General features: G+C 36.8%; 1 protein-coding gene across 4 annotated transcripts in view; it reads left to right on the forward strand.

Moving 5' to 3' along the window:
- Positions 1-25,249, forward strand: part of CCDC171 (coiled-coil domain containing 171) — a 162,078-nt gene that overhangs the window by 122,868 nt on the left and 13,961 nt on the right. For all 4 annotated transcript variants that reach the window (XM_086770830.1, XM_086770829.1, XM_086770832.1 and 1 more), the window contains one exon: positions 16,895-17,047. In XM_086770830.1, coding sequence (XP_086626956.1) covers positions 16,895-17,047 — 153 coding nt within the window. The remainder of the gene's footprint in view (positions 1-16,894; positions 17,048-25,249) is intronic.

Below are 25,249 nucleotides of genomic sequence, written 5' to 3' on the forward strand. Positions count from 1 at the left end.
TCTTGAAGACTAAAATAATGAGTGCTACAGCTTTGAAACACTCTCACCTGGTATTTAATTGCTGTGTAGGATGTTACATCACAAAGTTGTACTGTTTGTTAGTTAGCTGAGTTTGAAAGTGGAAAATAAAGTATTCTTTTCAAGCACCTGAAATACATGAGAACAGGATTTAAGGTATGCTGTTCTGGACATGCCTGAATGTTCCCACTGAAGACAAAATGGAACCATTTGTGAAAACTGCAATAAATAGAAGACAGGGTGAAAAGAAGGGTGAAAAAGGGCAACTGAAGTAACATGGGATTCCTAGTTCTAGTAGTCTTGCTTGGCAGATGACTAAGTTAACTGGTAAAGGTTGTCAGCTCTTTATATAATATAAAATTGAATTGTGCTACACCTTTAGGAGGAGAATAATGTTCTCTCAACTCTCTCTTCTGAAAGAGGCTATTGGCTCACAGAAAAAGTGGTCATTCAGAAGATTCATTCTGAATTGTCTCAAATACTTTTACATCAAATACATAATTAATACTCATGGCAAGCAATTTGACCTGAAAAACAGTGCATAAAGTCTCCAAATAAACCAGATAAAGTTTAAACATTCATGTATAAATAATTAAGCACTGGTATACTCTCACAGTAAATTTATTCGATTTGAAGATGTAGATGCAGAATGGTAAGAACTGGTATGAAAGAAACTTCTTGAAGCAAATTTAAGTACCTCAGACTAGTTTTGCAATAGCATAGGATGCGTAGTGAATACTTGATGTGTAAGTGCTTGATTCTCAGACAGGGAAAGGCTAACAACTTACCAGTCTGTGGCTTTACCCTGTGTGCCTAGGTTGTGCTCTTTATCTACTGTTGCAGGTTGGTTTTACAGGAGGTACAGGAGCTGTTTAAACAAAATAGAGGTGCACTGTCTTTATAGAGGACATCCCAGATGTTCTAATACACAGAAGTTATAGATTTATTCAGGCATTGTCAGTGAAAAACAATGGCAACGAGAAACTAGCTGTGGTTGTCAGAATCACATCTACTGTGTGTCCGAAAGATGTGCATGTGGCTATGTGATCAGACAGCCACTGGTGTTCACACATGGAGGCTACATGCAGATGTGCAATTAGGGAAGGAATAATAATTTTCTATGTCATGGGAACGACCTTGACCTCTGTCTTCAAAGTCTCCATTTGCGTGTTTTATTAATTGTCCCTGTTAATTAGTGGTGGTTGCTTTTGGTCAGTGTTTGGCATGGTGGGTGTCTTCCTGCTCTACTATCTGGTTGCTAAAGGATTTGATGTGATGTCTGGATGTTGGTTTGGAAGAGAGCCGATATTCACAGATTAACTTAGGTTGCTGTTTTACAAGATTTATATGAATTAGAGAATTCAAATGGCAAGTTTTGTGAGTGACTTTAATGAGGATGTGAATATTTAATGCATTTATGTGGTGTATGAAAAAGCACATATAAGCATGAGACTATAAGCAGGCTTCAGGTTTAAAAGGGGTGCACATACATATGTCTGCATTTGTCAGTATATACAGGTCTTAGGAGAAAGCATTTCTTTGTCTACTGTCCTTCACCTGAGATGTAAGATTGAACTGACTCTTGGAAATTCCTTGCATATTAAAAAAATTTTAGTTTATTATAACCAAGGACTTGAGTAGGTAAATCTGTATTTTTCATTACTAAGCTATCCCCTAATTTTGAAGGATACTGTACTCTTGTGGTATGCTTTCTGTCCTCCAGGTGGGTTTGAGATGGGTAAGTTTTCACTTTGTCTTGTCTATCTGTCTCTGTCTCCCTCTCTTTTTTTCCCTCTCTCTGCAACATGCTCTCCTTCTGTGCTGCACACTCTTTCTGTGTCTTGTGTGCACATTCTCCTCTGCATACATGCTCTTTGCCATCCACTTGCTTGCTGCTGTGTGCACACTGCTGTACGTGCACTCACTCTGCTGCTTTTACTCTCCCCCTCTCTGCTGTACACTCGAGCTTTCCCTTGGTCCATCTCTGCCTGCTGCTCTGCCTCGGTCTCTCAGTCTCTGCCTCTCTCTCCTGCTCCCTGTGCCTGCCTTTCCCACTCTGGCTCTGCCTTGCTTGCTCTGCCTCTCTGTCTTTCTCTCCCCTCCATCCCTCTGGCTCTCTCCCTCTTTCTCTGCCTCTCCCTCCCCCCCACCCCTTGTGCTCCTCTGTCTTGCTCTCCCTCTGTCTGTCTTCAGCATGTGTCTGTTCATGCAGGTTTAGGAAGTCCACATGGGATTTCTATGTACTTCTTTGCGTTTCTCAGGTGTTTTGAGATAATTTGAAATGAAAAGTGCAGTAATAGTAATATAAAGGCTTATAGTGGTGGTAGTAAAATAGTGAGTACTGACATGTCTTCAGTGTTTGGGTGTGATCATTATAAATTTATGAAGGAGTAGGTTCTTATTATTTAGTTTATGTAACTTATGTATCCATGTATGATTTAGTCATGCATTATCCAATTGTGTTGCAGGTCCACTTTTTCTAATTAATTGGGCAAACATAAATGTGGTTTCAAGTGTTAGGAGCATCTTAATTTGTATTTATTTTCACTTGCTCATTAATTTTAGATTTATGCTTGATTCATTAGAAGGTGAAAGATATGCATAATTCTACTGGCAATTTTTCTCAAAATAATAAACACTTTCTCATTCTCATATTTATTTGTCAATAAAAAAGTTCTTATCAAATTGAGGAAGCAAGTGATTTCAAAGGTAACACTGTAATTCTGTCATTAGATTTTATCCTCTGCGTAGGGCAAGTCTTTAAAACATAAATCATTTCTGATATGAGGACTTAATAGGATGAATTAATTGCGGAGGAGCTGCTTGAAAACCTACTTCTTAGTATTTTAAATCTCGTACTTCTGTTTTAGAGCCTTTTTCTTTATTTTGTAATGGCATGGCTGTTAAAAGAACAAATAATTGTGGTTTTTTTCTCTTAATACTTCAGAAAGGAGAAACCTTTTTAAGAGAGTCTCGAAGATAGTGCATTTATGCATTTATATGTGCACGTAACTTGCACACACCTCTAGTGTTTTCTTTTTGCTTCCACCATTTCACTCACCGAAGGAACTGCCCATTTCATTACAGAGGCCAGAATGCTGCCTCCTCTTGAATAAGACTGCTGCTTCTTGTTGGGTAAAACTGGGTCTTCATTTTCTGGGAGTTCAGCGGCTGCTATCAACAGCACCTGGTCTACCCTCTCCTCTTTTCTTCTCCTCTCCAAAAGGACTAATTTCCTACCTGGTGTCAAAATCTGCTGCGTCTGAACTGACTGTGAGCCTGCCTTTCAGTATACTGTTTAAAGAGAGAAGTGATTGTTGTTAATATAATGATACTTTGCACTTGCACTTGGAGTTGCAATACTCGTAAGTAAGTGTTTTAAACTCACAGAGTGGGATGACACCTTTTACAACCCTGACCTCTTGCAAACTTCAGTTTGTCAAAAATAAAGTTGGTCCAGGCTTAAGAGACAGTAATTAACAACTAGGTAAAATCTGAATAACTAGATTGAAGAGACATAACATTGAAAAACTGTAATTTAATCTCCTTGAATGTATGCAGCTGGTATCTGGAGTCATGTCTCCAGATAGGTTGTATTACGGTGATAAATATTTAGAAGCCATTTTAGCATAATTTATTTTAACTATAATTCCTTTAAAACATAACATTAATGTATATTAGCAAAACACAATTTAAAACATAAAAAGTGAAGCATCTTCAAAATGCCAATGATGTTGGAAGTTTGCCTTTTATAATTTGAATTTCACACCCCTTCTCCTTTCCATGGGTTAACTGTGTTCCCAATATCCTCTCCTCTTCACAGCATTTCTTTTAGCAATCTTTTCCTGCCTGTCCTCTGTGGACTTTTTATTGCTCTCTCTCCTTTCTTCATTTTCCTCCTCCTTGCAATTAGCTTATTTCCCGCACTTTCTCAGCCACTCTTTCACCTTTTTCTTTCTTCCCTTGCCTTTCTTCTTTCTAATAAATGGAGACTATATGAAGAACCCTTCTCAGAAGGCTTCCTAGTTATCTCGTACACTGATTGCACCCCAACCCTGTTAAGTCTTTGGCACTATGGGACACTAAATATCAAAGTCAGTATCTGTAATCACCAGTTAATCAATTACTGAAAGCTATCTCTTTATGCTTGTGAAACTACTAATTCTTGTCCAGCTTCTTTCATAAGTGTTATTAGTTTTGTGAAAACTTCTCAGTTAAGATCTGCTGCTGATTATCTTAAACGCCAAGTTAGTATATAAACACTCAACCTTTCAGTAACCTTTCTTAATGGAAAATTTTCTTTCTCGACCCTCTCAAGCAATCGTGTAACTATCTGTTTTTGTCCACTTAGACTTTTTCATACATTTCTATCTGTTGCATGTAGGTAATCTTTTGAGTGATCTCTGCTGATACGCAAGAAAGCTGTGTAAGAACTGTGCAAAATATGATCTTAATTCACCAAGCTTGTTTATTTAGTTTTGCTTTTGCTTGTAATCCTGAGATGGGGATTTTTTCCAGCTGGTTACCAGGTTGCTGCATTTTATAGCAAAAGGACCGAACAGGAAGCATATTTATTGACTTACAGTCACTGTTCTTTCATGAGAGAAATTACTCTAGAGACGTGGTGATCTCGATATGTACCCAAAGCTGCCTTGGTGAATGTGAGCAGGCTCCTAAATGCTGTAACTACAAAAATAAAGCATCATTTAACAAGAAAATAACAAATACAGTTTTCACAGCACCTTGTTTGTTATGCCTTTTTTGTTACTTCAGAGGTCCTGTTTTTCAGCAATGTATGGGATTATCTCTATGCAGTATCTTCAGAAAAGGAGTAATTTTACCAGATAACCACTGCATAGCTTGAATGTGATTGTGTTGTTTGATTTTGTCTGCCATGTGTACTGTTGTAGCACAGATAATAAGCCCATTCAGAAGCATAGCTGTTAAACTGTTGATAATCATGTGGGTTACAAAATGTATTCATGAAGTGAATACCATGAAAGATAGGAATTGTCTGCAGTCTTACTTTTTCTGTACTGGTTCTTTTAATTTCATAAACTAAGAAGTGCTGAGCAAGTAAGTCTAAGTAATAGGAGTTAATAAAGCAGTAGACTTTGTTACACAAATATAGCAGAAACAGAATCAAACTATTTTATATTCTTAATTACATTTAAACTAAAAAAAGAAACTTCTTCAAATGCTGAATCTTTTGTTTAGTCTTTTTTTCCACTTAACTGCTTAGTATTCCATTATTCTAAAACATAACCTCTATCTGTTTGTTATTCTTATTGATAGCTTACAGAGCAAGAAAAGAATACTAAATAACATACTATATTAGTGCAAGAATTTTATAGTTAAGTCAAGGGAAACATTTCTGCCCAGATACTGCATTTGTTGGGCCTTGTAGTTAAAGACCTGGATGAGGAAGGGTTATCTACAACTTGAGTGAGTTTATTATGGCTTAGTGATTTGCTGATTGATTTCATTTGCTGTCAGTTAGGGCTCTCTTAATGTCAGCTTTCTTTGCATAATGCCTTGAAATAAAGACTGATGAAGTTTTTCAGATTGATGCCGCTTACATAAACTGACCCTGATTTGCCCTTCTGCATGACAATATAAGTGACAACAGTTAGACGAAAATACAGCAATGAATATGCAACTTAAGGATTAAGAAAACACAGTAAACCTTTCAGAATACAACACTACACATAAAAAACCAGACTGTTCTGTTAATTCCACTATTGTCCTATCTTGAAGACATAGACTGGGATAGCATCCCAAGTGGTATACCACTGAAGTGAAATTTCAAGAGGACAAATTTTGAAAGGATTAAGAGTTAACCTGTTTTTTCACTAAGTTTACCAATTTTCCACTAATTCATTTTGAGTTTTGGGTTTTTTGGAGGGGGAGGAGTGTGTAAATTGTGGCTTATAAATTCACATATTCCATTACCTGCGAATTTTGGTTTTTGCATTATTACCTTGCAGGTATCATAATGAACTACTTTGAAACTGTTGTCTTGATTTTTCAGTTACTGAATTGACTGATAGTCTAGTGATCTGTGCTGCTAGAATCCCAAGGTCACAAGTTCCAACACATATTGGACTGTGAAAAGCATAAATTCTTAGGATTGATAAGGTCTATTCTGTAGGTATTCCAGGATAAATATGCTTGAAATAGGACACTCATTTTTAACTACTTCTCCGATGCAGTACCCAGTTTCCTTATAGTCTTCTTTAACTCTCCCTTCATTATGGCCTCTTCCCTTTAGAAGCAAAAAGGTGGTAAGAAATTAGGGGTTGGGGAGAAAATGAGGAGGGCTGGAGGGTGCTAAAATAATGGAAAGAGGGTGAATGTGGAACTGTTTTGCAAACCGGAATAATAGGGATACGCAGCCTGCATGTTGGCAAGTTTACCTGCAGAGGATTGAATCTTTCATGGCTTTAAAAAATATAATATCCATGGAAAGACCACCATTTGTTTATCCTCCTGGAGCCTTGATATAACTAATACTTTAGATTCCATTGGATTGCTTCCACATGATGATGATCTTTGACAGAAGTGCACTTCTAAAGTAAAGTTCAGGAGGAAACAGTTACCCATTCCACCTATAGGGCAAACTGACGGTTTAATGCCTAAAGATTATGTTTTTGTCCTAAACTCTTTCCGTTCAGAGGTAGACTGTATGTTCTTTTCCAATACCAGCACTCATCTGTAGGTCCCCCTCTTCCTGATCGTATCATAATTGACAAATACTAAAGGGAGAAATAGAGAGCAAACATCATGCCATTGCTACTGCATGTAGTGCCAGACTTTCTCTCCATCCAGTTTCTCATTATCAAAGGAATATTAAATTACTTTAGTTATTGTGCAAGCTAAAGATTACAAGTTGAAGTTTAGATTCAGAAGTTTTTACCAATGCTTGCAAAGACCACAGGACTGGATTTTGAGCAGCGAGTCTCCTACATGTCAAAATGTGGTGTTTGTCTCTATGTTGGCAAAGGTCACTATCCTAGATGCTTAATTTGTTCTGCATTTATTCCATGTGAGACTTGCTGCAAATTTTACTCCTTTGGGAAACAGACTGTGGGACCGAGTAAACATTTAATGCCTAGAAGGCACATACAATAGCAGTAAATCTTGTTGTCCCTGCTTAAAACCAAGTTGGACAATGGAGAGTAAAAAAAAAAAAAAAAAAAAAAAGAGCATAAGAAACAGGTCTAAAATGTCTCCAGAATTTCTCCCAGCCTCCACCATTTTAGTTCAAGGACCTCCCGAAACAAAATTCATATTTTTGTATTCAACAGCCACTTTTGTCCCATTGCTTTTTGAACCAATGTAAAGTTCAGCATTCAGATGACTTGTGGAAAGGATTTTTTGCAACTTGACTACACACTTTCTGTTTGAAAATGGTTTCTGCTACTTAATAGTAATCTGTTAATAAATATTTGCAGTTTACCTTCCTTATACTAGTCATGCCTTGGCATTGTCTGTCATAATCACCTACCAATCTCTATCCCTCCATCAGTAGTTGTTTCTTTTCAGGTTCATTTCCGAACGCTGAGAAGGTGAAAAGCAGTAGAAATAATCTGTAGTTCCTAGATTTGGTAAGCTGTGGAAATGATTTCTTTGTTACCAACATCCATAGGCACAATTGCTCATAAATGACCTAACTGCATGTTGTGGTCCAGCTCTGAAAAATGGATCAGGAAGTAGTAACCCATTAACATCACATGTAACTTGGAAAATGCTGTCCTCTGGGTGTTTGTAAGTTAGGATAGCCTGAGATCCTTAGACATTAGATTAAGGATGTGTCTGTTTATCTGAGGAATGCAATTCAACTTTTCTAGATCATTGCTTTCTTTATAGAGACTGACTAGTGCTTTTTCCTGTGCTGGCATAATGAATTTGTGCACATAACTAATGTTTTGGTGAGAAGCCAAAATGAAAAAATTAGTTTGCTATCCAACCTAACAGATAGACTTCAGAGTTTCCTTACAAAACTGTGAAATGTTGCTTTATGTAGGATGAAATATTTATGTTGAATTAAAATGCAGTGCTACCGTGAGCACTTCATAAGAAAAGCAAAGGAAATGAAGTAACTGTATCACAAAACTTTATGCAGTCTTCTAGCCCCTGGGCTCCATTAGACTTGAGTATTCACCTAAAACCTGATACGAAGATTAGGACTCAGTAATAATTGTTTATTTATTGGCCACATAATTGCAGTTGTCATATCGACTAAACCTGACAGAAGGGACCTTTTTCTCTCCTAGTAAGTGGCAACTACAGCATAGATTGTCTTTTTTTGCATGGAAAATACAAGGTGGACACATTTCCCCCTTCTAAGCATATGTAAAATATTTTGTCTAATTCAGTTTGAAAATGTTTTAATCTAAAATTGAAAAGCTGCTTCTTGTGGCCAGAAAGGAATAATCTATATCCCCTCATAGCTCTAGTAAAAATATTTAAGGAAATGTCTATACTGAACCTAGATTTTGTGGGGTGATAATTTTCTTCTGTTGGAGTCAGTGACAGACATTTTCTACATTGGTTAAGACTAAATTGGAATTTTTTCAAGAGGTTCTAAAAAGATTCATAAAACTCTCAGTAAAATATCTTTATCATATTTCTTTACTGAAACAATTGAAATCAGTTAATAGAGCACTCTTTGAATCCAATGAAAAAAATGTATTTTAATTTTCAGGATACTCACTGTTTCTACTATGTTGGCAAACAGTTGAGTTAGTTACTGAAGTTGGATAGTTTGTGGATGGCATCTTACAAGAACAGTTTTTCAGATCTTGCATTTACCTTCTATATGAAGTTGCTTCAGATTTTCCTACTTAGTAACTTGATAGAGTAATGTTTGCTTCTTTCCCCTCCTTAAATTGTTCTTGTACACATACACCTATAATTAATCCATTACAGTTCAGACAGTTAAGACTTAGTGTTTAGGTAACATTTATTTTTAGGAATTGGTTTGCTTACATAGAGTATCCCGTCCATATGTAGGAGTCCCTTAAAAATAAGAAAGAGTATGCTTTTTAAGATTGATTTTATTTCTGTGAATTTGGTTGTGAAAACAGAACTGTATACTTTAGCTCTTGCACATCTTTTGTGGTTCCAATAGACCAAAAGCAACATAATCCAGATACAGGTAACTTGTACTTTAACGTGATGTTTCACCTGGATTTCAATGAGAAGTTTTACTCTCTTGTTTCTTCACAAGACTGAGTGTGTGATGGGATGCTGCCATTTTAAAAATAAAACTGCATCCTGAATTTTGTGTTGTGACTGCTTCTGTTTAGTTCCTATCATTGATGGTAATATATTGTACTCACTCTAAGCAGGTTTTCATGCTCACAGTTGAGGCACTTTAATGTGGACTTTATATTATTTTCAGTAACTACCTCCTCCTCTTTCTTTCACCTGTGTGTAGAATATACACTGCAAGAGAAAGTTGAAGGAAGGGTACCAGCCTGAAACTTCTTTCAGTTTCCATTTCTTTCTTGCCAAAACTTGAAAATTCTCTTCTTCCCTGACAGACTGAAATGTTCTTTTTGTATCAAGGCTGTGTAAGAAGATGGGAAGGAGTACGGTGTGTTGGTAGCCTTTTCCCTGTAGGTGTAGCTACCAGTTCTTTGGGGCAGCAATTATTTTTCCTCTACATTTTGCATGTAGCCATGCTTGACTTGGTGCAACAGACAGTGAGAATGGTATTTGCATGTAAACATTATTGGCCTATAAAAATCTACATTTCCTTTATTTTGTTAAGTGCTTGCATGGTCCAGAGATATTTCTGAGTAGTCAAGGCTGCAGGTAGCTCCTTGCCTGTAAAATTCTCAGGATGCTTTCTATTTGGTCATACCAACAAACAAATTGATCTTAATAGATCAGTTTCAAAAAGATCAATTCTATTTTTGAAACTCTTACACTTTGTAATAATTTTCATGGCAATTGTTATGCCCATCCACTGTAGTTTCCAGTAGAAGCACTTTCCCTTCAGTCTCTGTCAATTTCAATGCTGCCTTTTCAATTTTCTTGTAGGAAGTCATGTCATTACCTCTTGCAGAGAATCTAGCCTTTTATTTAGAGCTTTGTTCCCTTGGGCTATCCTCTGAGACCTGTGGGGTAAAGTAATTGTTATTGAAGCGAAAGGGATAGAGTTAGGCCCTGTGTGTGGCACTGAGTCAGCTTTCATAGGGGAAAAAAAAAAAGTTGTAACAGGACTGGCCTGCTTTTTGGCACATTTAAATTGTGCATGCTACGCTTGAATGGAACCCAACAAAAAGTTTAGTGTCGAAATGAGATACAAGGAGAATAGATCATTAAAGAAGTGCCAAACAGCTGCAAAAGTGCAATTTTGCTGAACGCTGTTTCCCTTGAGGGTTCTTTCTGATGCCTGAGAAGCTGCTGTATTTACATCCTCCACTGATGTTGCCACTAGACACTTCGGACTATGGGTCAAGGCAGCCAGAATGGGTTTTCAAATGCTAAAAAATGTATGGAGGAAATTAATTTTAATCCTTCTTTCCCAAATGTAGCTCTCTTAAATCTATAATAAATATCCTGAAATACTGCTTCTGAAAACAAAAAGTAATTGATGTACGTTCTGTTTTCTGAACTTGTTTTAACTGATCTTATTTATGCCAGTTTGGAGCAAGGCAGTAATGAGAGACATTCTATAGGTTATCCATTAAGGATGCAGAACTCCACTCCATGGAGTTTTGTTTTCACACCAGTTGCTTTTGCCTGAACTGCACTTCAGACAAATTCTGTACCATAAATGAAATCCTCAGTCTTTTCGGATTCTCTTCTAAGCACTTTGTTATACTAGAGTTAATCTTTCATTCTTCTGAAGTCCATTCATTATTCCTTCTCTTGTTCTTTTTAATCTTTTTGTATATGTTGCTCATAGGTAAATTTACTATCTGCTGACATTTCTTTTTAGTTCAAGAATTTCCTGAAGGAAGACCCTAATAGTCAAATGTTAATTTTGACTTTTTTATACTTTTAATTTTTTTTTTAAGCACGTTGTGTAAAGTAGATGATCTTGTTATTCTGGCTGCAGCATCTGATGTGACAAACTCAGTGCTTGTATTGTCAGGCTATTAGTCTGTTTGGTACCTTTTAATAAGCATCTTTTCACATAAGATCTCCTTTCTGTAGTTCTGTTCCTTCTAAACAGGAGGTACAGTTCTATGATAACAGCAGGTCCAGTAAGATCCTGAGTTAATGATATAAAGTGGATATAAAAATAAAGAAACTGATTCTTAATGCCTTGGTATTTTGTTTCTAACTTCAGAATAGCCTAAAACTTTAAATGGAAACTTTCATTTGCAATTATTTATAATTCATAATCAAAATAAAAATTGTTTTGAACTGTGTTTGTTCTCATTAGCCAAGCACCGAGGGTAAGGGAGACAACATGTACATTGTTTTAATTTGAAATTAAAAATACTATTTTAATAATGTATAATAAATACATTAAAACTTTGATGAGAGGTCTTCTAATTTGCATATGCTGATCTGTGTATTTCTTGTCATATGTTTCTGCTATAACTGAATTGAGAACAGCTGAAGTTTGAGTAACTTTTAAATTTCATAAACTAATTTTTTAAAAGGTTTATTTTCTTCTTGCGTTTCCTATTTCTTAAAGATTCTTGTGTAATTTGTCAGCATTAGCCATTTTTTCACTCTAAATAAAGTTCTTCTGAAGATTGGTGTGTTCCAGTCTTTCAAATTTACAGCCATTAATACCTGCAAAACCTATTTTAAAGCATCTGTAGCACTGTGCACCTTAAAAATTACTGGTTCTAGAAGTGGTGTACAGAACAAAGAAATGACTGGTTATTCAAAAGGGAGGAGGGAATATTAGAAAAAATTGTTTTTACATATCCTTTGGAGGACTGTCTCTAACGTTACGTGTTCTCAGTTCTTTTAAAGATTAATCTGGAGAAAGAAAGCACAGCTTAGATTTTACTGTTTTGCTCTGCAGTTCACTGGTTTGTAGTTTATAAACAGCATTAGATTAGTTTGTCTCCTTTTACTCTCAACTCAGATTTCTCAGCTTCACCAGCCTGTATTTTAAAAGACATTTTTATGCATACCCTGGTATTACAGATGAGATAACTCTGAACAGGTCATAAGGACTTTCTTCTACCTTATAGTTGCTTGTAAATAAACTTCATCTGTTAATTTAATTTAAAACAAAATCTGCTTATTTTTTGTTAAATTTTATATATGTTCTCATTTATTTATGTGCTTATTTCTGTATATTCAAGATACTGGAGCATTGGTAGATGGCTATGTGCGTACATGGTTTTGCAATGCTCCTGTGTTCCTGCCTTGCCTTTACAAGGTGGGGAGACAGGCAAAACAGCCAGGCGTGCAGTGCTTGGAATCTTCAGAGTCCCATTTTCTAAATAAATAAGGATCTAGAATTTAAAATACTTTGTTCCTTTATCATGTGAATTACACTTACCTGAATTTTTTAGAATTTTCTGATTTGCTTTGAATTCAAAGATAATTGAAGTGCTCATGGGGATACTGTTTAAATATATAAATATTCATTAAAAAGATCCTTAGAAGTACTTAGGCTTAAAATAACTTGTCCATTGAAAGTTACATTTGAAAATGGGACTTGGGTACTCTTGCAGATTTTCTGCCTAGTCAAACTCCTTCAGCATAAAAGCATGCTTTCTCCATGCAAACCTTATGAATATATTTTTATCCTGTGAGTTGCAGCCAATTATCCCGGAAAGTCATGTATCTGTTTTCCTGAAGCTGCCTGTGTCTTGACTAGGTGTTGGAGCATAGATCTCCTCTCACATTGAAGACACTTTTGACGTTGAAAACTCTCCTACTGTTGTAATTTGCTTCTGCCATATCAGTAGCACGTGATGTGGAACTTTTAAATGATAGTGAAATTCTTTATAAAATAAGGCATTGTGTGGAGTAAAAGGAAAGGGAAGAGGTCGCTGAAAAAAAACCATTCAACTGTCTGATTTGTTCTTCTTCTTCTGTGATTAATACAGAGTATTTCATTACAATTTCTACTGTTAAAATTGACAATCCAATGTAAATTTCAAGTATTATTAACTTGCATGTGTTCCATCCTTAGAAATACTTTGTAATCACCAAATTACAGACTGGTTGAGATTGGAAGGGACCTCTGGAGGTCATCTGGTCCAAGCTCTCTGCTCAAGCAGGGACACCTAGAGCCAGTAATGTTTAAAATTAGTATTCTTCAACCCCACTACTGCTGTGGCCTCCTTGGTTAAGTCTTCTCCCAGCTAACTTTCCTATAACACTCATCTCTCTCTGATGAGATTTTAACTTTTAAAGTAGTCTGACTTGCACTAATATTCATTCTTACAGTGTTCGAGGATCACTGCATCTGGCCTTTCTGAACAGAAGTAATTTTCTGGTGTGTATTTTTAGAACATTTTTATTTGCAACAGAACATAGATTTTTAGTTTCATGTTCTGTTGCCTGTTGACATGTCACAGTATTACCAACACATTTAAACCTAGAAGTGCTTGCTTACATGGAGATTGTGCAGATGTGTATGAATACAGAATTTTATGCTACAAAAATTAATTGGGAAGGTTGCTGAAGTATCTTATTGCTATGTATACTTAAAAATGATCCTTGAACAGTTTCCAGAGCTGCAGATATATTTGTATCTGTAATGCGCAAATAGGGATCTAAATTAAAGTTCTGAATTCCTTTAAAGATGTGTTTAATCATTATGTGACAGATCTTAGAACATGCAGGTGACGAAGTTCTATGCCTATACCCTGTATATCAAGCTTTCTAATGAGTGGAACTTTTGTATTGTGCAACACAGATCCGTAACTGAGTCTGTGACTGCCATGGGTCACATAAAATCATATGTAAACGCATACATTGCAGTGGCATGTCTAAAAATATTTGCCTTCCTCCAGATGACACCTAGAAGAAATGTTCTGCATGCTCCTTATCAAAGATTCTATGTCACTTACTGAAAGACCCCAAAATACTGTTTTCCCTAACTTAGGGGGAGAGGTGTAGACTGACCCTGACTCTTTGACTTTTTGCTAGGGAGTTGGGATATACTGGAAAGAGTGTGTGCCTATGGGTGCAAGTAGCAAGAAATGCTACTTTCCACGTCGATAATGGATCATTAAGAGCTGAGAAATGAGAACTAAAAAGAAACCTAGATGTCTTAATGTGTTGATTTAGTTTAGTGAGGGAAGGGCTACAGTGGAAGCTTCTGTAAGAAGCTGCTACAAGATTTCCCCTTTATCCGGTGGACTCGGCTGGGCCTAGGGCGGACCCGCTGCTGGCCAGGGCCGAGGAAATTGGTAGCAGAATGTTCCCTGATAACGCTTCTGCGAGAACGTATTTAAGAGGGGAAAAATAAAAAGAAGAAAGAAGAAGATGTGAAGAAGCTGGAGCGGGGGCAGAGCGGGGGAGGCGTGAGCCTTGTGGGCCTTGCAGGCCTCACCCTCTGGCCTCCTGCTAGGCAGCCGACTGGGCCCAACTCGGCCCAGCCCGGCTGCAAGAAGAGGAGAGGAGAGGAGATATGAAGAGAACCTGAGAGGCGTCTGCCAGCCTGTTGTGAAGAGTTTCTGGTGAGAGGAATGGCTGCAGACATCAAGGTCAGTGAAGAAGGAGGGGGAGCAGTAATGCTGCTCCTGGCCAGAATTCCCCTGCAGCCCATGGTGCAGCCCATGGTGAGGCCGGCTGTCCCCCTGCAGCCCATGGAGGCCCGCGGAGGAGCATAGATCCACCTGCAGCCTGTCGAGGACCCCACGCTGGAGCAGGGGAGGAGTGTGAGGAGTTCTTCCCCTGAGGAGGAAGGAGCAGTGTAAAGCGACATGTGATGAACTAGCCATAACCTCTATTCCCTATTCCCCGCCCTGTGCTGCTTAGGAGAGGAAAGGAGGTAGAGAGATAATTGAAAATAAAGTTAAACCCAGGAAGAGAGACGGGTGGGGGGAAGTCGTTTTTGTTTTCTTCCTCGTTATCCTGCTTTGGTTTTAATAAGAAATAAATAGTTTTCCCCAAGTTGAGTCTGTTTTGCCCATAACGGTAACCTCAGGAATCTCTCCCTGTCTGTTTCTCAAACCTTGAGCCTTTTTGTTGTATTATCTCTCCCTTATTCCCTTGGAGGGCAGAGGGAGTGAGTGAGAGACTGTGTAGCTTGGTCCCAAGTGGGGCTAAACTACGACACTTTAAAAAATATTTGCCATGTCTGGATATAAAAGTTCATGAATGAATACATTTTTCCTAGATCTATATATTTTTTATATTAATTAAACAAGAGAACAAATGAAATAGCTGAGTTGAGCAGCAAGGAATTGGTAACTGCTGTTTCATATAACTGCACGGACTTATGGCGTCTCTGGAGATGTAGCGTGAAGCTGTATGGGTTAGTGGCTTCACTATCTTTGTGGTAGCAGAGGTAAAAGGAAGAAGATAAGGAGTCGTCTGTATTCATTCTAGTTCAGATACCTTTAAATATCATCTGGGAAGTAATCAAAGGAATACATAATTTTTTTTTTCTGTGAGAGTTAAGACACAGCTTGTTATGATGCATTGATATAATCCTTGTTTATGAGTCACAGGCGCAGTCCATAGACTTATTTCAACATATGTCTAATTTTTAACATGTGGGCAGTTGCCATATGAACATTCCCAAGCAGTTTTATGTGGGATGTGAGATATATCCACATTCTTGCTTGATATTGTTTCTGAAGAGCTGCAGCATTTTAGTCATCTTGAATGTTGATGAAAAATTTTAAAAGCAGGATCTGGTCTGACAGTGGCATACTTAGAGCTATATGAATACACTTTTTTTGGATATTCTTTCTGGTGAGAAAAGATACGATGGTATTAATTTGCCACTGCTGTTTTCTACATTTGATAATGAAATAACTCGATTGATTTTAGCTATTTTAACTTTTATTCTGAAAAGCAGTTGAGTGTTTGAGAAAAAGAAAGGAAAACAGTAAAAATCTTTGTGAATGCCTGTTGGTGGTACTAGATTTATTTTTGCCTATACCGCAGGCTTACATTCAAAAGGCCAATTTCATATTATCCGTAATATGTTCTTACAGTAGAAACTCGCTACAGGTCATTTCAGAAGGGAAAACTATAACTTATAAAATGTGATTAACCAGTTGTAAAGAAGACAATAATCTCAACAGTGTTACACTATTTAGGGTAGATATAAAGTTACCAGTACTGCCAAATCATTTGTACTCTCTTGTGCTGCTAACTTTATTATCAGTCTGATCAATATCACACGACTGGGACATTCTTCCACTATATACATGAAAACAATTATATTTTCCCAGCTATATTGTAATCAGACTATTTACTTTCACAGGTCTGTAGGTTTGTTGTGTTTCTTTTGTTTCTGCCAAATTAATTTTCTTTTTTTAACATAGAGTGGAAGGATTAGTAACTCGACTCATTTTGAAAGTATGAATATTTGCCTGAAACTGTGTAGTGATTATTTGTAAACAGAAATTGAACTTGCACTGAGTCTTGTATTTAGACACAACAAAAAATGGTATCAGCTGCTCAATGTGGTATTGCGTGTTTGAAAAGAGATTATCAAAACACCTTCTAATTAAAGTGCACAGTCATTTGCTTTTTTTTTCAGTGCTATTAATATTTAAGATTTTAGAAGGAATACAAAATCCCATGTTAGACCTTTTTAATGTTTAAGTCCTGAGACTGAAATTTTGCCTGGCTTCCAAACTTCATTTGATTTATCTGATTAATAAAAGTTAGATCTTCTGTAATGATTTTGGATGTATGCTGTTTTGTGTTTAAGTATAACCTGCCTTGCACTGATGATTTATTTTATTTTGTAAAGGCGATGATTAAAAGTTTTATGGATATCTACCAACTAGCAAGTTCCAGAATTGACATGTTAGTGAGAGAAACAGCATCTCATCAGCTTCACACTGCAGCCCTTAAGTCCAAGCTCCAAACAGCTTGTCTTCATGGAAGTGAAAGCTTACAATTGGTAAGTCTGCTTTTCAAGTGATTTTTGTCATTTGGATGTGGTTTCCTAGCCAGCATCTCCCTTCATGCTGCATAATTCCTGTAAGGAAATACAATAATATTTTATTGTAAACCTATTAGAGCAACAAAATCAGTGTAAACAGAAACGTTCTGAGACTTTTTCAGAAGAGAAAGGGGATGGTAAAAGTTAACACAAGGATTAATTTTACTACTGTATCTTCTACAAGGATCTGTTCATTGCTTTTGTCGCTGGAAAAGTGTACATTGTGATTTCTTTGATTTTCGCAGTACAGTAAACAGTTGAATTTTGGACCTGAAGAATTTAACCATCTAAAGATAATCCACCATGTTAAAACAGAGTGTTATTAACTGTGCATATAAGCAAATGTTTATTACGAGACGTGATTTTTTTTTTAGGCAATTATGGTTATGAATAATACTTCTCACTAAAGTTACGAGGTTAAAATCCCATTTCAGAAATCATTCTTGTAAAAAATGTTGTTGCCCACAAAGATACTTGGACTTTTTCAAGGCTAATAAGGTGATTTTTCAGATCTGAGACCTCTCTAGGGGGATTACTAAATGCAGATGTATTTGTGTCACACAGGCAGGAGGCCAGAGAGATAAAATGTCGTAAATATGTTGCCAAGTATATCTAGAATGAGATTGTACAGGCTGTGCAACTTGCATATGCTTGATGTATTTCTTCTCCATCTTTCTTTACTTTTCTACATAGGATAGTGGAGAAAGCTTTGGAGTTTGTTTCTTTTTGTTCTCTTCTCTTTCTCTTCTTTCCCTCTTGTGAAGCAACAGACCATAAAGAAAATGAGAATTGTTTGTCTTTCTTTCTGAAACAGAAGATCTGTCAGAAGAGAGCCATCACTAATGCAAATGACATAAACACATTGGCCAATGTATATTCAAAGGCTATGGCTGTGGTTTGGTTGCTTCCAACAGAATTACATTAATTTCTTATCCTGCTTCTAAATTGGATCAGCACATTGAGAAGTTAGCGTAAATAGAAAATATATTAATCAGTGCTGAATTTCAGTTTTAAGATCTTGATATTATGATTGTTGAATGAAATCTTTGTTTTACTTGTGACTGCACAACCTTTCTAAGAAACTAAATGAAATTGCTTCACTGAAACTGCTTCTTTCTCCTCCAGCCAGGCTTTCTTTGTGTTTTCTGCTGGGTTTACATGTGTCCTGCTGAGCCTGTGCCCAGTGTAATTGGGTTGCTCCTTTGCCTATTATGATTGTTTTTGTTGTTTAAATCAAGATGACCACTTGTGTACTAAGGATTGGGAAGTCTGCCAGACTTGCTTCGGGAGGGTTTGCTTTCATTTGGATTGAGAGTGCTTTTAGCAAAGATCATGCTAGTCCCGTCTATGAAGGGCTATGCAGTGGCTTAATATGTTACAGTGAAAAGCAGCTTGCCCCCTCAGCTCTGTGATGCCTGTGATTAAATGCAGTGCTTTTTAAGTAATTTGTGTCTGCCCAGAGTATGAATGTGAAGATGATACTGTTAGCATTGTAGTGGGATTCTGTACAACCCTCTTGGGAGAAGAATTGTTCTTCCTTTAGATGCAGTTTAATTTAAACCTAAGCATAAGCATTTAAGCATTAATAGAAAGTGTTTTAACGTTTTAATGTAAAGACAAAAAGGTCACAATTATAGGCTCTCAAGTTTCCATGAAAAAAAGTGTAAGTGTTTATGGTATATTTAATAGTATTTGGGTTTTCTGTGAAGCTTGTCCCTAGTATTTGCAAAAGTTGCATGAAGCATGACTTTTGATAACTTCAGGCATCACTCAGTTTTCTGGAGTGACTTACGTTTTAAAGTTTCAGCTGATACTGTTCTGTTTAGTTCCTGAGGAAGTTTTGCCCCAAATTTCTTTTTCTAGTAAAAAAGTAAACCAGATTTTTTTCTTGATTATTTTAAATGAAAAGGAATAATGACTTTTCTTGAGCATCTGTTTGGTTTGGGAATTGCATACACTTTGTTGGTTTCAATCCACTGTGTTCAATCACATATCTAGCTCTATTAACACTGCAGGCCAAACTTTTCGTATAGGAGACAAACACAGTACCTGGACTGTACTAATTGCAGGTCTTCATGTGGCATATGCTTGTGTTCCTAGAACAGTAACCTGTTGCTCAGTGCTGAAACACACCTTGGAAAAGTGTCTCAGGTATATACTGTGTGTGGACGCTTACCTTATAATATTGGGTTTTATCTCACTATGTTATGGCTGTCTCTTGATGTCTTGTATGCAGTTGCATAAGGTTCTTGCCCTTCTAAACTTCCATTGCACCCAAATTTGAGCCATTCATCATTTTTGATCTTCTCCATGTTCAGAAGGTATTGGTTTCCTAATGGACCTTTTTCTGCTGAAATTTGCTATGTTACCTTTCTTTCTGTTCATACCACTTTTTTCCTCTTCTGTTGTTTTGGGTTTTGCTGATAACTGTAAAAACAAAACTGATGCCATAAGGCAACATCAGTAATTCTGACTCCTCATCTTTTATCTTAGACTGTGAATTGACATCTCCATCCTCCAGTCTGCTTCTAGTCCAGCCACTTTCCTTTTAGTCAATAGTTTTTGTATTTTGAGATTGCTATGTGTGCTCATGCTAATGCCAACAGAGGGAAACAGGAAAGGATATGATTATGATGGACAGAGGTGAGATGAATGCTGGAAACACGGCTTGCAGAGAGGAGAATTTTTATGTGGGGTGAGTCAATAGCAGAATGTTTCTGTACCCTTCATTAGTGTCCAGCTATCTGACTGTCATACTTGTCTCTGATAATTCCTCCTCTGTGCAGAGAAAGGCCTTGTGCATTTTTCATTCTTGCAACTATTTAAAATTCAGTATGGTTGAAATATGGATTATTAATTTTCTATGTAAACCTTTTTTTTTTTTTTTTCAACTGTTCCCTACCACTGTATCTCTTTTCTGTGTTTTTTTTTGATTCCTCCTGTTTTTTTTTTCTTTACCAAATGCTTTTAAAATCTCCCTTACATTTTAGAAATGTGTTTTTATTTGATTTCTGTTATTAAACAATTAACATTTTGTTCTGGTCTTTCTTTGCAACCATAACAGCTTCACTTCTGTGAATTTCCTTGTTTTTTAAAATTTACTTTCTCTGAAGTGCACATATGGCAGTCACAATTCTGTCCTCCATAACCTGCTGCATCCCCACATTAAGGGTCATATCTATAATTGGTAGAGCTAATAATAATAATAGTTCAGCTAAGATGTCATTGATGTGGCCATATGTAGCTCTGACTATAAGCATGTATATTGCCAGAGGAGGAGCAGAAAAGCCAGCATGAATCCATAGCGTGAAATAAGGTGGAGAATTATTTTGCTGTGCGCTGAACTCAGTACTGGACTGGCACTGCCATTTTCTCTGTGGAATTAAAGAAACTGTGTTATTTCCCTTTACATGTTTCTGCCTTTCTGTCGTCTTAGGATTTTCCTTAGAATAGCTTAATGTACTTTGAAGGTGGGTTTAGTGGAAGGACTTCACTGGTAGTAACTAATTGTACACATGATCTATGCGTTAGCAGAGAAGATACCAGCTAAAATGTTCTTGCATTTCTTTTTTCCTACCTATTTCTTGTTCACCAACATCTAGTAATATAAACATAACGAACTGGAGTGTGCTTTAAGGTCTCCCATTAAGCAAGCACTTGCCAGTTACTTTAACAGTACTGGGTTCTGCTGCTTTGATCCATTTTACTACTTCTTCAGATACTTTAGTTTATTACTTTACTTTCACTTTCATTCAGGGTTACAGTAATAAGTAGGCTTTGAACTGAGAGCTTTTAAGTGCTGTACTGTGCAGTAGTGTAGTCATAAGCTATTACTTTGTGGGTGCTGTGGGGCAACATGTGGCATTGTATTAGTTGCATGGCAAGCACATGAATCCAAAGAATTTCTTGCTGCAAGCACAATGTTGTGGGGAGTGGATGCAGTGACACTGTATTTTCTAGTGTGACCTGACACATATGAGGAACCAACAGAATTAAATAAATTTAAAAATTTTTCTAGAAAGTGTTTTTGTAGCTTTCAGTGTTGAGATTTTGTGCCTGATGTCAGTACTACTGTCAGAATTTTAAGAATTTAAAATATTCTGGTATCAATTTTGGCAAACCAAAGAAGCCACTGTTTTATTACAAGTGGTCAGATATTTCTCTGATCCTGAATGTGCAGGTGATCTGGTGATATTTCCTCCTTTTTCTGATTTCACTTCATAATTGAAGAAGAATAGAAAATGAAGGGAAAATACTGTAATTTTATAAGTATATAATCATCATCTTATAATACTTTATAAGATGATGAAGAGAGAAAAGCTTTGTGTGCACTGGAGAAATGGAAATTTGGGGAGCCAAAAGGATAATGTTAACTGAAATAGGGAGAAGGTGAGTTTCAGATATGTGAGAGAGGTGAAGTTAAGTTCTGTAAGGACAGAGCTCTACAGCTAACCACAAAAACAACTGTTGTCTTTGGATGCTTTTCCTAACTAGGGCTGAAAATGAAATCACTCATTGCTTTATGTGGCTTTGCATCATCCTTACTTCCCGCCCGCCCCCCCCCCCCCCCCCCCCCCAGTTGTGGCTGTGGCTGTCCTTTGTTAGAAAATGCCAAGTGATATAACTTAAAGTGATCACTGAACATACAAGAATTGTGGGTTTTGGTAAGGTCAGAGAAACAAGTAGAATGATCTTGTGTGTAAAAAAATTCATATTTATTGTTGGGATGCTCTCGTATTTTTGTTTTGAAGAACCGCATTAAGCAAAATGCACACTTTTCTTAATACCACAGCAGTCAGCTCACAGTTATGATAATGTACTTGAACCGCATGCATGAGTGGGAGAAAGAAAAGAAATAGTTAAAACTCAAACTTACCAGTTAACTACATCACTGTCAGTTTCTCCCTACTTAGCCAGGCTGGTCACGCAGTGGTTTTACATGTCTTTCCCCCATATCCTTTGTTTCATTGTCACCAATTTAATCTGTGTTTCAAGGCTGAGACCTGCACCAAACAGGAACGCCATGTCTTACGTTTAAAATTATGGGGACAGAACTGGAGAGAACGGAAGAAAACCTGCCTTTTCATTTGCTGCGTAGGAGAAAGGCACTCACTCCATCGGTGTCATGTTAAATGTCAGAGAGCGTCTTTCATGGGCTGGAGCCATATCTCTTGTGTTAGGACATGGAATGACTGATGTAGCTGGGGGAATTCTTCCCAGATGTTGCAAGAAGGTCCTGGATGAAAACTCTGTTTGGCTTTTCCACTGCTTCATGCTAGCCAGATCCACAGTTGAACTGAAAATATTTTTTGAAAGATTTGGAATTGAACTGATTTTCTGAACGAGTTGGAGATACTGGTTCGTAACTTGCCTTACAGAAAATAATCAGACATGTTATTTTTATTGTTACACTCTGTCTTGCAGTGTTTTCTTGCAAATACTCTAGGACAGAATTAAGTAAGATATGGACCTCAACTAATTGTAACTTTTGCTCAATACTGTTAATTACCTGTATGTAGTTTATTTACTGTGAAATAGATGAGTATTCTTATAGTAAGTAAAGAAAAATCTGACAGACCCACAAGGAGAATTTCCTAACTGTTGAGATGATAATAGACATGAAGGAGTGGAAATATCAGTATGGGCAAAAATTGAAAACTGTGTTATATATTTATTAAACTTGAAGTCTCTATCAGACAGAATCCACAAAGCAGCAATATTTTCCAGAAACTATTTTTTTACTGAAATATTTGCATTTCTTACCTGATTTTAAGCGCTTAGGAGTCACTTGCCAACTTTACTGCGTAGCCGAGAGGTGGAGGTATCCTAGAGCAAATGTTCACCTTGTCATGGGGCATTGCTTCCGCAAGTAATAGCTATATCCAAACAATATAGATAATGTAGTTTAAACTATTTGCTTATTATGTAGTGCCAATTAAAAAATAATGTTAAACCAATATCATAAATCACATTATGTAACTTAGGGCAAGGTGTTCCAAAATAGTTACAGTAATCTAACAACACATTTGCTGTTTTGTAAAGAATGCTTCCTTTTCTATGCAAAATTTTTTGATACTTAATATTCTAGGTATGTGAACTTTTAACTTGTCAGACTGTTGTAACATATTTGAAAATTATAGTAATTTGATTAAAATGTTGCCCATAAGGCAAAAGGTTCCGTTAATAGAATCCATATGTAATTAAAATGCAGAACTAAACGTAATCAGACCCCAGTGACTAGTGCCTTCGTATTGATAGTTTTACAATGGCCTCTGGGGTTGAAAGTTTATGTTGAAGTTACTAATGTAACTGCGCTCCAGAAAAAGAGCAAGACGGTTTAGCCATTTCAGGTATGATAACGTCCAAGTGATATTCGCACAACAAAAACAGTTGATAGTCTAAATTTTAGGAGTACCTTCCACTGACAGGTGGTAGAAGCACAAGACCGCCGGAGTGTAATGGTCAGAGAATTGCATTCAGCACCAACACTGCTCCATAAACATCCTCAAATGAAGGATCTTGCTGTGAGCAAGTAACAGCGTGTTTTTTTAATAATATAGTTACTTAATTTATGTGAATTCATGTTTGAATCATCTGAAAGTTATAGACACAACACTATGTACCAAGCCACAAAAGAAGTTTAAAAAAATTTCCTGAACCTAAAAAAAAAAAAATAATTATTTTCTCTGGACAGTTTTAAGAGTCGACATCCTGTGTTAGAGTTCTCTAATCATCACCAGCACAATTTACAATCAGAACACACAGAGAGCCAGTTCAGACCAGCTCATCTGTTGACTTTGGCAGAAGCCCTTAATCTCACTGTGTGCAGCTGCCACTTGAGAGCTGGGGACTCAGCAGAGAGCCGAAGGAGGGTGGGATGCACGGTTGGTCAAGGCATGAACACATAGGCCTGCTTCATTTCAACAGCCGTACACTGCTTTTTTAATAGTCTTTTCATTTTACAGCCTTTTTTTTTAAAAAAAAAAAAAAGCTTGAAATTAAATGAGGACCTCTCATGAGCCACTGCGCTCCAGGCATAAGAAATTGTAATGTCTGGCTTCCAGAAACTGTCCCGTCAAAATGTGCTTCTGATTAGGTGGCTTAATTACAGCTGTGAAAACAATGTTGATTTAGGCCTCAAGATTCCAGTGCATGTCAGCCGTTATTAGCTAGCCTTGGACTGAAGCCACCATTTTAAAACTCTGTACCACTAAAGTCACACACTGCCTGACAACTTTTTATTTAGGCAGAAAAGTTGCCAGAAGCCACACATTTTATGCAAAATACTTTTCACTGTGCAAATTTCAAATATGACAGTGTTGATGGACATAAAATGGGTAGTTACTGGTGGACTTCACCAAGTCCAAAACCTAACTTTTGGGGAAAAAAAAAAAAAAAAAAAAAAACAACCCAAAAAAAACAAACCCCAAAAAACCCCAGAAAACCTACCACCTCAACAGAACTTCCCTCTGCCTTTTCAAATAGTTTTTGTAAAGTTTGACTGACATAATGCTTATAATGCTTAATTTTAATTCCTTTAATTCAGTTTTATTCCAAATCCAGCATGTTGGTTTAACCACCCAATTTTATTGCATCTAAATTTTCCTGACAGTTTCATTTGCTGTTGGGAAATAAAATTGCCATTTTTGCAACATGGGAAATAATGGCTAGTTTCAAAACCAATATGTTTGAAACTTCCTTTGCCTGAAGCAGGTTGAGGCACACACTCAATTTACTTTAGGGGAAAAAAGCTCATTAAATAGTTTTTAATATTTTAATATAATTTAAGTAACTGCTTTCACAGTGGGAAGGCTTATTAGGCCCATGTATTTACACCTGCAGAGAGGTAAATGTTTGGGTAATTAGATGGTTTCCAATACTTCAGCTTTTCAAGTGTAGTTGCAGAGTTAATGCTGTGAACACTGCAGATGGACACAATGCATTTGCTGCGCGTAAACATTACATTTCCACTTGTAGTATTTTGCTTTCAAGTGCTTAAAAAAGATTTTTGAGTGGGGTTGTTTTTTTTTTTTCCCCCTCTTTGTTTTGTCTGTTCTTAAAGTCTCCTTAATGACATGAATTGGTTAAGGAATGTGAATGAATGTGTGTGGGTGTTAGCTCTCCGCAGAGGCCTGTGCTTTGGAAAAGCAAGATCTACAT

The sequence above is a fragment of the Chlamydotis macqueenii genome, chromosome Z, assembly GCF_036417535.1.
Source record: "Chlamydotis macqueenii isolate bChlMac1 chromosome Z, bChlMac1.mat, whole genome shotgun sequence".
NCBI classification, from domain to species: domain Eukaryota; kingdom Metazoa; phylum Chordata; class Aves; order Otidiformes; family Otididae; genus Chlamydotis; species Chlamydotis macqueenii.